Consider the following 17,216-nt stretch of genomic DNA (forward strand, 5'->3'; position numbering starts at 1 on the left):
TTCGAGTCTCATTTTTCAGGTGCGGCTTAGATTTGAGTGCGGCTTAGATTTGAGTGCGGCTTAGATTTGAGTGCGGCTTAGATTCGAGTGCGGCTTAGATTTGAGTGCGGCTTAGATTTGAGTGCGGCTTAGATTCGAGTGAATACAGTAATTGTCTTGTGACAGGAAAATAGCCCACTGCTGTAACTGATGTGCAGCTTTGTTCAGCAATAGTTTGTGATCTGTGCAGGTGAAACATAGACACATACAGAAAAACATGGAAATTTTTTTAGAGCATACACGATCACCAGTGCATCTTTCTCTACCTGTGAATAGTGCCAGTGCACTGAATTTTGGGATTTAGGGACATATGCAATAGGGCATTGAGAACCATCCGCATGCTTATGACCAGGGATGGCCCAAGGCCAAACTGAGACATGTCCATTGCTAACACAAGGTGCTGGCCTGGCTGGAAAGTGACCAAACAAGGGGCAGACTGCAGCTTAGATTTCGACAACTTGACTGCGTGATTAAAGACTATGGACCAGTGGAAAGGAACATCTTTTCATAATAATGCATGGAATGGTTGTTTCACAGTGGCAGTGCCCAGTAAGAATTTTGGTAGTAAGTAATTTTTCGTAAAAATGTCTTAAGTCCTTGTCAGACATGGAATGTGGAAATATGGTAATAGCATCAATATGTTGGTGCAGTGGTTTAATGCTAACATGCAACACTTCAAAACCAAAATAAATAATGGATGGTTAGGAAAATGTGTCTTGTCCAATTTGCGCTTTAACCCTGCAGACTGTAAAACAGAAAATAAAGAATAATGGTTCTGCAAATGTTCTTCTGTAGAGGCACCGGTTACTACTAAGTCATATATATGGTTTATGCAGCCTGGAACTGATGCAAGAAGTTGCTTTAAAAAGTGTTGAAAATTAGCTGGTGCACTTGCCACACCAAAAGGTAGATGCTGATGTTGATAAAATCCAAATGGGATATTGACAATTAGAAGTTGTTTAGATTCCTCATCAAGTGGCAGCTGCAAATATGCCTCTGGCAAGCCAATCTTTGAAAAATAATGGCCCCCTGATAGATTTGCGATCAGGGCACGGCAATGGATAGATATCAATGATTGACTGCACGTTAATAGATTCTTTTAAAATCACTGCAGAGGTGTAATTTACTGGTAGGTTTTTTGACTATTGCCACATCAGATAACATCAGGACATTCAAGATGATCTAAGTCTGCTTTTACTTGATCCCATAAAGTTACTGGTACTGTGCAGGTCCAGAAAAAAAAAAGGTGGTGTGCAGACTGTTTCAACATAATGAGCTGGAAAGTCTGTTGCACAGTAGAAAATAGAGGGAAAAATTCAGTACAGAACATCTAACTGTTTATATGGAACTGGATTAGAAAGCAAATCATTGATGGAGAATCCAAACAATTTAAAAGTGTCCAAAGTAAACAGATTTTCAGTGTAAGCATTGTCCACAAGTAGAAATGTTGAAGCACAAGCTTGTAAGTCACAGGTGCATAAAACTCTCCCAGAATGGGAGGAATGTTTGTTTTGAAACACTGTCACTGCTGACACACTGTTCACATCCATGTTTGTTTCATCCTCTCTCAGATTTGGAAAGGACTTACATACAGAAGCAATGTGTCTTTTCTTACAGCATCTATTACAGATAGCCCAGCACCTGGGACATGCAGTCAGTTTGTACTGAATGAAACAATATGGGCATGGAGGCAGTGGAGCATGAGGCTGTCACTATTCTTATGCAGACTGTTATTTCAAATTTCTATTACATATACAGTGCTGAGACATCTTCTGGACTGCTGCAATGCTGTCTATGTTCCGTCACGAACTGACTGAAGGCTGGGAGGAATAGAGTATGACTGTAGTGTAGTGGCCAAATCAAGCACAAATTTGATGTGCAAACTATGATGCAGTGCCCACACAGTTTGCAGTTACAGAAAAAAACTTTTTATGTTCCCATTGTATAGATCAACATACTTACTAAACTCTTTGGCTTATGATGTAAAACATATTTTGAATATAAAATTACACCATTACTATTTGCACTGAATAGCAGTTATTAAGCAAAGATTGCTGTCAGGAGTATTGGTATATGATATAAGATAAATACACTAGAATCACATTACAAGCAATTCTATCATTTCATAATGTTTTGGAGATGCAGTTATTTTCATAATATCACAAATTGACTCATTTGGCATCTATATATATAAAATAGAAAGAAACTTCCACATGGGAAAAATATATTAAAAACAAAGATTCCAAGACTTACCAAGCGGGAAAGCGCCGGCAGACAGGCACATGAACAAAACACACAAACACACACACAGAATTACTAGCTTTCGCAACCGATGGTTGCTTCTTCAGGAAGGAACAAGTAACTTGACAATGGTGAAGCTGGTTGAATGTTTACTTACTACTGTTGTGATCATCTACAGGAAGAGGTAAAAGGACAGCGAAACTACCACTAGGCACTTCCTGAAGAAGCAACCATCGGTTGCGAAAGCTAGTAATTCTGTGTGTGTGTGTGTGTGTGTGTGTGTGTGTGTGCGTGCGTGCGTGCGTGTGTGTGTGTGTGTGTGTGTGTGTGTGTGTTTTGTTCATGTGCCTGTCTGCCGGCACTTTCCCGCTTGGTAAGTCTTGGAATCTTTGTTTTTAATATATATATATATATATATATATATATATATATATATATATATAAAGTGACAAATGATTAAAGGGCTCAATAAAAAGGAACCTTACAATTATCAAAACTTAGTACAGAGTTTGAATTCACACTTAATTACAAGAAAATGTAATGGAATTCTTTTGAACAACTGAAAAAAACAATGTTGGGACACTCCTTAATCAGTCTTAGCAGTCATATCTTCATTTATGTCTTTTCCATTGGTAGTTGTTTAAGATGGAACTCGTAAATTTATTTTAGAGATGGCATGTGTTCTGCAGTGTTCACACTAAAGCATTTTTACTTCATAAAGGCTTCTTATAATGATTCAAGAACCCCATATTTCTGACACGAGCTGAAAAGTGTATTTCTGCATGTTACATCTACATCTACACTGATGACCAAACCCATTATGACCACCTGCTTAATAGCTCATTTGTTCATCTTTGGAACCAAATAAATCATTGATTCTGTGTCTCAGGGATCTGACAAATTGTTGGTAGGTTTGTGGACGTATGTGGAAGTAGATGCTTATACTTAGATCATGTAATCTGCTTAAATAATGGACTGCTGGTTTGCGTACGCTGCAATGGCGCCCGATAGAGACCAAGGTGGGTTCCATAGGATTTATGTCATGCATATTTCGTCACCAAGACATCAATGGGAGTTCTTTTTAATGTTCCTCAAACCACTGTAGTATGGTTCTGGCTCTGAGACACGAACAATAATACTGTTAAAGAGGGCATTGCCATAAGGGTAAGACATCAGCATAAAGGAATGCAAGTGGTTTGCAGTTGTTAGCATGTCTTATCTCGTTGCATAATACTGTTTCCACCACCCCGTGTCAGTGGCATGCTGCACGTTTCAAGTTGATTTTCACCTCAATGAAGGCATTTATGGAGGTGACCATCAACCTAGTGTAGCAAAAATGTGATTCATCTGAAGAACCGACATGTTTCCATTGATCGACAGCCGAATTCCAATGGTCCCATGCCCACTGCAATCATAACTGATGTGAACACGTAGGGGTGGTATGCTGCGAAGCTCCATGTTCAGCAACATATGATGAACAGTGTGATCTGAAACACTTGTGCGTGCACCATTGTGGTGCTCTTTCAGTATAGGTGCCACAGATCACCATCTATCATACTAGAGAGGGGACAAACCTCTGAACCCCACATTCTATGAACAGTCATAGACATCCAACCACTAGTGCCTAGTGGTAGTTTCGCTGTCCTTTTACCTCTTCCTGCAGATGATCACAACAGTAGTAATTGAACATTCAACCAGCTTCACCATTGTCAAGTTACTTGTTCATAGGCGTTAAATAATAATAATAATAATAATAATAATAATAATAATAATAACAAATTAACAGAACAACGACTAGCTGATCAGATCCGTGTAATAATCAAAAATAACAGGATACCCCAGTCAGAATTAGAAAACATCAAACAACAAATACTGGAACAAAATAATGTGCAATCAGAAGAAGAAGAAAATAAAGTAATGGACTCAAACATCCCAGAGCAAACAAACAAAGAACAACACACATCAATTAAACAATCAGAGGAAAACGAAATCTTAAGACTGCCACCAGAACAAGTACAAATAGAAAACGAAGTGACACACATTTTAGATATAGAAGAAAAATTTCAGCTGACATATATAGAATACAAAGACACAAATACAGACATTAGACCATTCTTGCATAGACCGCCAAATAACCCACAAGCCAAAACAACAATAAAAACTATCAACACAATCATACACAACAAAATAAATGAAAACACAACTATGGAAGAGTTACAACTACTGGTTTATATAGGAGCACTCACTACACTAAATATACACACTAGGCAGAGATCAGAACCAACCAACACACAGAAGAAACCCACAAAACCAGCATGGCAACACAGGCTACAGATCAGAATAGAAAAACTGAGAAAAGACATTGGACAGCTAACACAATTTACAAGACATCAAATGTCAAAGAAAAAGAAAAAGGTTAGGTAAAATCTCACAACAAGAAGCGATAGAGCAATTAGCAGAAATTACAAGCATTGGCCAAACGACTTAGAAGATACAAAAAAAAAAAGTGAAAATAGAAGGAAACAAAACCAAACATTCAACACAAACCAAAAGAAATTTTACCAGACAGGAGATAACACACACATTAAAATAGACAATCCACCAAACATAAGACATGGAACACTTCTGGAGCAACATATGGTCAAACCCGGTACAACATAACAGGCATGCACGGTGGATAGAAGCAGAAACAGACACATACAAGATGATACCACAAATGCCTGAAGTGATAATTTTGCAACATGAAGTCACCAAAGCAATTAATTCTACTCACAATTGGAAAGCCCCTGGAAAAGATAAAATAGCAAATTTCTGGCTAAAGTAGTTCACCTCAACACATTCACATCTAACTAAATTATTTAACAGTTACATTGCAGACCCATACACATTCCCTGATACACTTACACATGGAATAACTTATATGAAACCTAAAGATCAAGCAGACACAGCAAACCCAGCTAAATACCGCCCCATAACATGCCTACCAACAATATACAAAATATTAACTTCAGTCATTACACAGAAATTAATGACACATACAACACAGAACAAAATTAGAAATGAAGAACAAAAAGGCTGTTGCAAAGGAGCACGAGGATGTAAAGAGCAACTGATAATAGATGCAGATATGACATATCAAGCTAAAACTAAAGAACTATGCATACATTGATTACCGAAAAGCTTCTGATAGTGTACCCCACTCATGGTTACTACAAATATTGGAAATATACAAAGTAGAGCCTAAATTGATACAGTTCCTAAACATAGTAATGGAAAATGGGAAAACCACACTTAATATCCAAACAAATTCAAATAATATCACATCACAGCGAATACAGATTATGCGTGGAATATACCAAGGAGACTCATTAAGTCCTTTCTGGTTCTGCCTTGCTCTGAACCCACTATCCAACATGCTAAATAATACAAATTATGGATACAATATTACTGGAACATACCCACACAAAATCACACATTTGCTATACATGGATGATCTAAAGCTACTGGCAGCAACAAATCAATAACTCAACCAATTACTAAAGATAACAGAAGTATTCAACAATGATATAAATATGGCTTTTGGAACAGACAAATGTAAGAAAAATAGCATAGTCAAGGGAAAACACACTAAAAAAGAAGATTACATATTGGATAACCACAGCGACTGCATAGAAGCGATGGAAAAAAACAGATGGCTATAAATATCTAGGATACAGACAAAAAATAGGAATAGACAATACAAATATTAAAGAAGAACTAAAAGAAAAATATAGACAAAGACTAACAAAAATACTGAAAACAGAATTGACAGCAAGAAACAAGACAAAAGCTATATATACTTATGCTATACCACTATTGACCTACTCATTTGGAGTACTGAAATGGAGTAACAGAGAACTAGCAGCACTCAATACACTTACACGATCACAATGCCGCAAATATAGAATACATCACATACATTCAGCAACAGAAAGATTCACATTAAGCAGAAAGGAAGGAGGAAGGGGATTTATCGATGTAAAAAACCTACATTATGGACAGGTAGACAATTTAAGAAAATTCTTTCTAGAACGAGCAGAAACTAGCAAAATACACAAAGCTATCACTCATTTAAATACATGGGCTACACCACTGCAATTTCATAACCACTTCTACAACCCTTTAGATCACATAACATCAACAGATACGAAGAAAGTAAATTGGAAAAAGAAAACACTACATGGCAAGCACCTGTATCATCTAACACAGCCACACATCGATCAAGACGCATCCAACACATGGCTAAGACAAGGCAATATATACATTGAGACGGAAGGATTCATGATTGCAATACAGGATCGAAACAATAAACACCAGATATTGCAGCAATCATATTAAAGATCCCAATACCACAACAGATAAATGCAGACTTTGCAAACAACAAATAGAAACAGTAGATCACATCACAAGCGGATGTATTATACTAGCAAATACAGAATACCCCAGAAGACATGACAATGTAGCAAAAATAATACATCAACAGCTTGCCTTACAACATAAACTTAAAAAACAACACGTTCCCGCATACAAGTATGCACCACAAAATGTACTGGAGAATGATGAATACAAATTATACTGGAACAGAACCATTATAACAGATAAAACAACACCACATAACAAACCTGACATCATACTTACCAATAAAAAGAAGAAATTAACACAGCTAATTGAAATATGCATACCCAATACAATAAATATACAAAAGAAAACAGGAGAAAAAATTGAAAAATACATCCAACTGGCTGAGGGAGTCAAGGATATGTGGCATCAGGATAAAGTTGACATTATACCAATTATACTATCAACTATGGGAGTCATACCACACAACATCCACCAATACATCAATGCAATACAGCTACATCCAAACTTATATATACAACTACAGAAATCCGTAATTATTGAGACATTTTGAATTACCCGAAAGTTCCTAAATGCAATATAACATATACCATACAGTTAAAAGTAAGTCACGCATGATCAAGGTCCACGTCACTTTCTACTTCTGACCAGACATAACGTCTGAGATACGAAAGAAGAAATAATAATAATAATGATCCTTGCAATCCAGGAAACATGATTTATGGACAAAAACTATTTTGACACAAACAACTACAGGATCTACAAAGGAAAACCAGCAGTTAAAACTAATGAGAAAGGACTCGAACAGTTTGGTACAGCATTTGTAATCCACAAATCTATCAGCAACTCTATCATTGACTTCCAGTCTGCCTCAGAATGTATATCAATGCTCTTTGTCAAGTCAGCCAACAAAGCATATACCTTGATCAATGCACACGCACCCTCAAATAACTATAACAATAAGAACTCCCAGAAAGTGGACGACTTCTGGAATGACATTGAAGAGACGACAAACAAAATTGCCAAACACCATGTAATAATCTTGTTAGGCGACTTTAACGCACAATTAGGCAAAGAGAAAAAATACAGGAAAATCACCAGAATCCATACAGCTCACAAGAGAACTAACAAGAATGGGGAAAGATTGATAAGCTTTTGTGAAAATTTCGGTCTCATAATTATGTCAACACAATTTAAAAAACCCAACAAAAAACACAATGTTGGGTGAATTCCAGATAGACCATGTGGCCATCTCCAAGAGTAACACAGCAGAAATTCTGAATGTGAAAACGTGAAGAGGATTTTTTTAGTCAGACCACCATCTTCTACAGATAAAGACCAGATTACATCCCAATAGAAAAAAGGCAAAACTAATCAAAGTGCTGAGACCAGACCCCGAATACATAAAACTCAACAAGGAAAAAATCTTACAGGAAATTAGTCAGACAAACACCACAAACTGGACAGAACTTGTGGACCCATGATGAAATTGGGTCAACCCCCGAGAAGGAGAAAACACAGGTGGTGGAATATAATATATGACCAAGCAATTGAAGAAAGGACCAATGCCTGGAAAAACTTCAGTAGTCACAAAACATTAGAAAAATGGCAACAACTTTCTAGAAATCTGAAAACAAACATCAAAAACTATTCAGAGGGAAAAAAATATGACAAATGGCGACTAGATGAGATAGAACAAGACTTTAAGAGCAACAACACCAGAAATTTTTATGAGACATGTAAAGAACATATTGCAGGATACCAGCCACCCAATCTTTGTTTCAAGAAACCAGATGGTTCACTAGAAACTAACATGAAGAATAACTGCCAAATCCTCTCAGACAATTTCAACAAACTTCTCAACTGCGAAAGACCTACAGAGGATATTCACTACCAGATGTCTACACTAAATCCCGACGCTAAACCACCAACCGTCAGTGGAATAGTAGAAATTATCAAGACACTGAAAAACAGTAGAGCCCCAGGAGAAGATGGAATTATTGCAGAACTATGAAAACTAAATGATGAAAGATTAACAGGAAAAATCCACAAAATCATATTAAACATTTGGGAAACAGAACAGATCCCTTCTGAATGGAAATGCGCTCTCATCCATCCACTCCACAAAAATGGGACAAAACTGAACCAAATAATTATAGGGGTATCTCACTCGTGCCGGTCACATATAAAATCCTATCAAAAGTTCTCATGAACTGATTAGAAAAACAAGCTGACCGACAAATAGGAGAATACCAGGCTGATTTTCGCAAGGGGTGATCATGCACAGAGCAGATCTGGAATCTGAAAATGATTCTCCAGATGATTCTCCAGATGAGAAACACCTGAAACACAGTGGTCACCTTTGTAGATTTTAAAAAGGCCTAAAACTCAATAGACAGAGTAGTGCTCTGTAACACGCTGGAAGAATTCAGCATAGACAGAAAGACAAGCAATCATTCGGCAAACATTAACTGACACAGTCTCCAAGGTTAAATTTATGGGGGATATCTCTAAACCATTTGAAATTCAAACTGGAGTGCAACAGGGTGACGGACTTTCACCATTACTGTTTAATATCATTCTTGAAAAAATTTTCAGGACATGGGAAAAAGAAGTCAAAGGAATCCAAATTGGCATTAGAAAAGATAATAGATTCAATGTGAAGTGTTTAGCTTTTGCAGATGACCTTGCAATCCTCACAAATAATAGAAAAGAAGCCACTAACGCCATAGAGAAGTTACTCAAAATTGCACCAAGAACTGGCCTGCAAATCTGTATGAGAAAACCCAGTACATAGAAAGAGTGCCACAAGACAAATTGCCTATTGTGACAACCCATGGGAAAATCATACAAGTACCACATTTTAAGTACCTGGGAGAAAGCATCCAGCCATCAGGGATCAACCTAAAGACCAATGATGATAGAATAAAAAAACTACATAAAGTATATAAAATCAAGTGGAACTATTATAACAAAAAGTCCATATCCATTAACGCAAAATTGAGGCACTACAACACTTCCAGAGGCACTGTATGCATCTGAAACAACACAAATAGGTGGAAAATTGAAGAAATAGAGAAACAAGAAAGCAAAATTCTCGGGAAAATTTTTGGCCCAGTACAAGAGCAAGGAATCTGGAAGTAGAGACCAACATCAGAATTATATTAATACACAGAAAAGGTTACAGATACAATAATGCAGTTCTATGGACATATCCACAGGATGAATGAAAACAGAATTTAAAAAATAATTCTAGTCATCAACTCAGGCAGGGGAATAACAAAATGGATAAAAGAAGTTGAAGAGGGCCTCAGACAAGCACACATAACAGTAAATGATGCAGAAAATAGAACTGAATTCAGGAACATCATCAAAAAACATAAAATTGACACAACACAGAAGAGACCAGGATGCAAATGGACAGCTGAGTCAAAGAAAAAAACACAGTGAACACATGAAGAAAATTTGGGCTCAGAAAAATCATAAACAATTATCATAAAGGAATTCAAGTTCAAAAGCTCTCTTTAAATGGGAATAATCGATGATGGTGATGATGATGATGATGATGATGATGATGATAATAATAATAATAATGATAATAATAATAATAATAATCTGTTTCTTGAGAAAGTCACTTATCTCAGTGGATTTTTCCCATTGTAGCCCACATATTCACTAAGGTGATTCCCCATCCATCTCTGCTGCACTCACATACTTTTCATAGCATGCCATGTGCCCACAGCATCACCAGGCAGCATCCAACCTCACAGTGGACAGTGGTCATAGTGTTTTGGGTTATCAGTGTACACCTATACTCCGTAAATCACAGCAAAGGGCATAACAAAGGATACATCTCATTGTATCAGTTACTAGGATTTTATCCTGTTCATTCACGTATGGTGCTTGGGAAGAATGATACCTTAAATTCCTGTTTGTGTGCTGTAATAGTCTAGTCTAGTCTTCATGATCCCTATGTGACTGAAACAAAGGGGGTTATAATGTATTCTTTGCTCCATCAGTTAAGGTTGGTTCTAGAAATTTTCTAAGTAGGTTTCCATGGAATAAATTGCATTTTACCTTAAAGCATCTGCCAGTTCAGTTCTTTAAACATCTTCATGACTCTCCCTCGGATCAAATGAAACTGTGACCATTCATGCTTTTGTGCTTTGTATCCATTCAGTATCTGCTGTCATTCCTTTTACATACTATGTACCATTCATAAGTTAAATTTGAGAAAAGGGTATTCATGTTATTGGTACATTCCCAACTTGCTACCGTGAAGTGGTTTACAGAATTAGATGTAAATGTAAGTTTAGCAAATTCACTATCACATCCATATATAACTTGGTTATGCACATTGTAAACTACTGACTTTTAGTGCATCTACTTTTTTTGTTGAAATGTGGGCATTATTCTGTAACAATATCATATATATAAGTAATACTTATATAATTTTTTTGTTTCGTTTCAGATACTTATGAAGGTAACAGGAAGTTTGTTGTGCATAACGCTACATCAGAAGACCTGGATGAATTTATTCAAAATCTTGAAATAAGTGGGGCAACGTCTGTTGAAATGTACAATGGAAATTTTTCTCTTCTGTTGGATATAGCACCCCATATGGCTGCAATGAATGTCAATACATATGATATTCCACAACTCAGCCTCACAGTGATATATAATGACACAGCACAGCATTCTTTGCCAATAATAATGAATACCATTAGCAATGCATTTTACAAGTATGATGTATGATACAATATTTTTTATAAATTTTCTTTTTTAGAATAGTACAAATTATTCTTAAAGGTGTATGCTTCTTTTAGATTTAAGGATGCAAAGTTAAGAATGCAGTATGAGAAGAAACTTGAATAACACCTCAAAAAGAAAGTGTAGTTCATTGTTCTTAACTATTTATTTGTGAGGACAGGACAGGAAAAAATTGTTTTATTTTATGGTTTATTTCAGTTTTATGTTTTGCCAATTTGGGTGTTAGTTTCTGGTGGATTATTTCTGAAGTATTGTGTTTCTTATTTTTGTCTTACTTCATTGTTTTTTTACTGTTGCTGTATGATGACAATGAAAATATATCTATTAATAGGATTGATTACTACTCACCAGATAGTGGAGATGTTGAGTTCCAGGCAGGCACAACAAAAAGACTGCTGAAGAAGCAGAGCCAAAAGGCCTCTCCTTAAAGTACACACACACACACACACACACACACACACACACACACACACACACACACACACACACACACACACACACACAAAAAAAACACTGTTTCAGCCATTCACGACTTCAGCAGCTGGAGACACTGGTAATGTGTGAGTGAATTATGCTTTTGTGTGTGCTTGTGTGTGTGTGCTTGTGTGTGTGTGTGTGTGTGTGTGTGTGTGTGTGTGTGTGTGTGTGTGTGTGTGTTTGTCTTTTGTCCACTTTAAAAGAAGGCTTTTTACTCAAAAGCTCACTTGTTTGGCAGTCGTTTTGTTCTGCCTGTCTGCAACTCAACATCTCCTCTATATGCTGAGTAGCAGTCTATCCTTCTCATCATATTGTTATTATTCTATTATGGATTTTTCCAGCGATTAATATACCTATTAGTTATATTATATTTGTTGACATTACAGATAACATTTATTTAAATAATTAAAAACAAAGAAATCATTTACATTAAACCTATTAAATGTAATCAGTTAAAGGAAAAAAGCTCAATAGCCAAAAACCATCGAAAGTTTTTCAAAAGAAAGTTTTTTCGTAACTTCATAGTTCTCCTTTGAAACAATAGCTGCTGATAGTATAAAACTTTACCTCAGCGTGGAAATAGACACCTGGAGTCTGTATTAACTTTCAGCATAACATTCAACAGTATCTACACCTCCTGCTGGCATGGAAAGTTGCTTATCCCCTAAATTATGAAGATTTGTATTTCTTTAGAATATATGCATATTTGAAACCTCTCATTTCAGATACACCTAAAGCATCACTTATTTGCCATATTGGCATTAATAGAGTTCATCATTGTCTTATGTTTGAAGACAAAACCTAGGACTTTGAACACAGACTACCATATATCTGTGGCCATAAAAGGTGCTAGCCTTGTGTGAAGATACAATCCAGGCATTGCAGTATTTCCTTCATATGTATCTGTGGTGTTTGTCCCTTTTTGGTTTTTTACAAATATTACATTACAAATCACATCAAAACTGTGATTTTGGGAGATCGTTAATGTAATGAACTGTATATTTTTGTAGTACACAATTATAAATATGAAAACCACCAAAAACTGGAATTTAGCTCCACAAGCACATAAATAATATGACTTCTGCTCAGTTTTCTTCTAGCAACCAATCACAGCACAGGACATATGATATCATACAGATGTGTTTTTGGTGGTAAAGTAGGTCACTTAGATTGTTTATTTAATATCACTTTTGCAATTTTTCAAATGAAGTTTGTGGTGATAGCCTGATCTATTGTGTAGCCAAAAGATCTAGGTTATGTGTAAAGGTGATAATTTGGTTGTGAATTGTTGAACCCAATGAATGAATGTGGCTCTGTAAGAAGGTAGCAATAACACTAGCTGTGCATCAGTATTTAAATTTTTCCATCTATCATATGTGATGCCAATGGTGTTTGCATATCAACAAATATTATGTATGTGATTGGCTGGTAGAAACAAGCAGAGCAGTGTTTTAGTGATTTACATGTTTACAAAACTGAAGTTTTTCTTATTTATGTTTTTGGTACAATTTGTTGTGCAAAAGTGTAGCGTAATGTAGTGCCAACAATTAAAGCTAGCACTGCAGTGAAGTTCATCAAAAGCAGACTATTTTCATTTGATGTCACATTCAAAGACATAGCTCATTTCCACAGAAAATGAACTCTCACTATTAGATTACACAAGAACCTAAGCATTGAGGAAAAAAGACAAAATCAAATTTCAAAATTCAATAATCTTCAGCCAAAAATATTAATAAATGTCCACCATCAGATTGATGATTTTTTACACAGAAAACCAACACACACTATTTGCTTCTTTCCTTAGTATTTTATTCTGCATGCTTATGTCATTGGCATAATAGTGACAAATTTTAAATGATCCTGAATTAGTGTAGTTTGTTTACTTTGTAATCATGATATACATTATTATCATTTCAGTTTAAATTCATCTGTTGACCTAACTACATGTAAAGACCTGATTGCCTTTGATGTTTGTGGACCATCGTTGATTTATTGTTGCTCTATTAACAGATCAGCATATACACAACAGTTTTAATGTGGACTACAACTGTGTTTTTACAGCTGCCGTTGCCTGGCAAACTTCCTTGCTGGTGCTAACTAGTTAGTTCTTGTAACCCTTACTACATTTTTTGTATCCTGTGTAATTTTTTTGTGGAGCAACATATCTTCAAAATTATCAGGAACTCATCAGTGACATCACTGAAAGCAAGAAACCTTCAGGAAGCCTTTTATAGGATCATAGGCTAGCGGCCTATGAAGAAACGTACGCCAAACTAGAGCTTCTATACCTACAGTACATGCTATAAGTAGCTAATGCATATTGATTCACATCTAAATCTAAATTTATATTTCACAAGCCAACTTACAGGATGTGGTGGACAGTACTTCAGCTAACACTATCATACCATCCTATCCTCCCACCTATTTTTGGACAACACAATAAATTTGTTTATGATGTGGATAAACTTCCACTGTCTGCACCAAAACACTGATTCTTGTAGATCTCCCTGCATTTAACTACTTGATTCCCTAAGTAAACTGGCTCCACCCACTAACAGTATTTTGGAACTTATTATTTTATCCAGGAGATAATTTATATTTATGTATGTTATTGTAAACATTGACATTCTTGTTATATATGCTCTGAGCTACTTTACCGTCTGTCAGTTTCTTCCTGTTTAGGACCACACATTAAGTTCAGCCCGGTAGAATGTGCTAAATCAGATCACAAGGCTGCGGTACGCCATAAGCTCATATTTTGTTCACTATGTGACAGTACAGAGCTTTGTTGGACACCCTGTGTAAGGCAAGGAATAAAACATTAATGTGGTTGCCTCTCTCTGCTACTTCCAGAATCTCATTTAAGATCAGAGCAACCTGAGTTCCACAAGGTTCTTCCCTGCTGACGATACCTTCATTATGAGAGCATAAAATTTGTTCCGTATTTGTACAACACATTGTTTTTAGCAGGATAGGCCTTTAGTCATGTGCATCTGTGTCGCTGGCCGCTTGTCACCTTTCCATTGATGACAGGCTTCAAACACATTGACTTTTGTGCACTTTAATTTTTCCAGAAATCCTCTGTTTTGCTGTATCGTTCCACAAACTCAAATTTTCTTTCTAGTAACTTCTCTGCTAGTTCTACACTATTATAATAATTCCCCATGTAGATTTGATGCCACATTCCATAAGAAAGTGACAACAGTTCCATCATTGTGTTTGCTTAAGGTTGTCCAGTGCAAGAATACATCTTGAATGAGGAAATGTATTCTGTACTTGAATCACACAGCATCCGAATGAGAACGCTATATTTTGTAATTTTTGAGGGATTGTAACTTTAAAATTTAACTGTCTATACCATGGTATCATTCCTTCATCAATTGAGATGTTTTGAGTTAGATTAAATGTTTCTTTAAACTTTTTGGAAAAATAATCAATTGCAAATTGCATTTTGAAAAGCTGATCAGCATTATACAGTTTATTGTTGTTGTTGGAAAAATGTAAAATTGATAATATTTGTCTGGATTGTTTGTGGGACATCATGTTGCAAAATATCGGTGTGTCTATCAGTGAGGCAATACTGACCTTACGACTTACCTTAGAAGAAAGATTAAGGAAAGGCAAACCTACATTTCTAGCATTTGTAGACTTCCTCCTCCATGTGTAAGTATTCCATGTTGACTATGCAGATAGTCTGTGATGTATTTCCTGTTAAACTTATCAAACAGAAATATTCTTATACATTTTTACTGTTCCCTTTGATAGCGGTAGTCATTGATAATAGAACAGCCATATGATAAATGAGTTATTTGAATTGAAAATTTTAGGTGTTACCACGACAGCTTCACAATTAAGTTATTAAAATTAACTTCTCAATGTAATTTTCAGAAAAATCATTCAGAACAGCCTTGCACAAATCCTTGTCCTTGACACTTGTTTTAATCACATGGCTCTCTCCTGTCAGTAGCTGGTAAGTTGAAATATTACCCTATTACCACAGCATGATCAGGAAATTTACCTACTAGATTCAGTTCTCTCTAAAGTATTCTATCACAACAGCAGCTGAGGTAGGTGGTCTAGAAAAGCAGCTGGTCACCATGTCTGACACATCACTGATGCTTACTTTCACACAGATTGTTTCCCATACAGACTCTCTACTAAGCTCTCTACAAATGAGATCAATTTTGGGATCCTAGGTTCGAATCTGTAATCTACCTGTCCCTCACATCATTTAGTGATTGTCACTCATTCCATAATTAACTCTTTTAATAAGCTTCAAGGGAGTAAGATTTACAATAGACTTTTTACTTATCTCCTTTTCTCGTAGTTGGCTCCATTTCTTCACGTCTAGGGGCTGATTCTTGAAACTGAAAATTTTTTGACTTTAAAGGTTCTCATGGTTGCAATTGACATGATAAATTTTGAAAGAATTGCCTAAGAAGTAATTTCTGTTTCTATAATTTTTATTCTTTCACATTTTCATATATAACACTGTCTTTACAATTGAAAATTACATTGTTATTGCCAAACATAAAAAACATGTCCAATCACATCAGAGGCATGCTCACTACTAATCCATTCTGCAGTACTAATGATATTCCAAAGAGTTTACAAATTTTCTTGAGAAATGAATTTCCAGCAATTTGTATCATTATTTTATAAATGAATTCAGTAATAAACATAATAAGTATCATCCGATTGCGCAATTAGTAATAGGGTGCCAGATATTTTATAATTTCAAATGTTTCTAAAAGAAAAGTAATTTTAACAGTACACACAGAGTTAGTGTGTATCAATTGTAACAACAAAAATAAAGTAATTTCTTTTTATACATTTTAGCCTGAAATATAATACGTCATGTACAAAATCATACGCAATTCTTTTAGCAATACAGTTGACATAATATTAACCTGTTCAATAACTTCGTAAATATTTTTTGGTTGAGAAAAAGTAATGCTAGGGGAGGGTGTCCCTTTACGAATCTCATTAGTTCACTAATACCATAGGATTAATGTCCCCCTCTTCCTGTCCTTAAAGGATGTGTGTTCCCAACTGTTCGTGAAATGATTGCCCCAACACACAAAATCTATAGAATTGTGGCGGGAACCCAGGTACTTGTTTCATTCTTTTTGATAGTTTGGTACCATCTTACTTTTACTAAAGATGCACTGGACATGATACACCAGCAACTCGGTTACATGGCACCTAATACCATTTCTCCACTGTCTACACCACTATGAGCTGGCCAGTGTGATGTTTTAAAGAGGCGACCAATATTTAGTCTGTTGAGC

General features: G+C 35.9%; 1 protein-coding gene across 2 annotated transcripts in view; it reads left to right on the top strand.

Moving 5' to 3' along the window:
* The window catches only part of LOC126284038 (cholesterol transporter ABCA5-like), a 333,206-nt gene that overhangs the window by 198,644 nt on the left and 117,346 nt on the right, over positions 1 to 17,216 (top strand). For both annotated transcript variants that reach the window (XM_049982602.1, XM_049982603.1), the window contains exon 21: positions 11,150 to 11,420. In XM_049982602.1, coding sequence (XP_049838559.1) covers positions 11,150 to 11,420 — 271 coding nt within the window. The remainder of the gene's footprint in view (positions 1 to 11,149; positions 11,421 to 17,216) is intronic.

This window comes from Schistocerca gregaria, chromosome 8, assembly GCF_023897955.1.
Source record: "Schistocerca gregaria isolate iqSchGreg1 chromosome 8, iqSchGreg1.2, whole genome shotgun sequence".
Classification (NCBI taxonomy): Eukaryota; Metazoa; Arthropoda; class Insecta; order Orthoptera; family Acrididae; genus Schistocerca; species Schistocerca gregaria.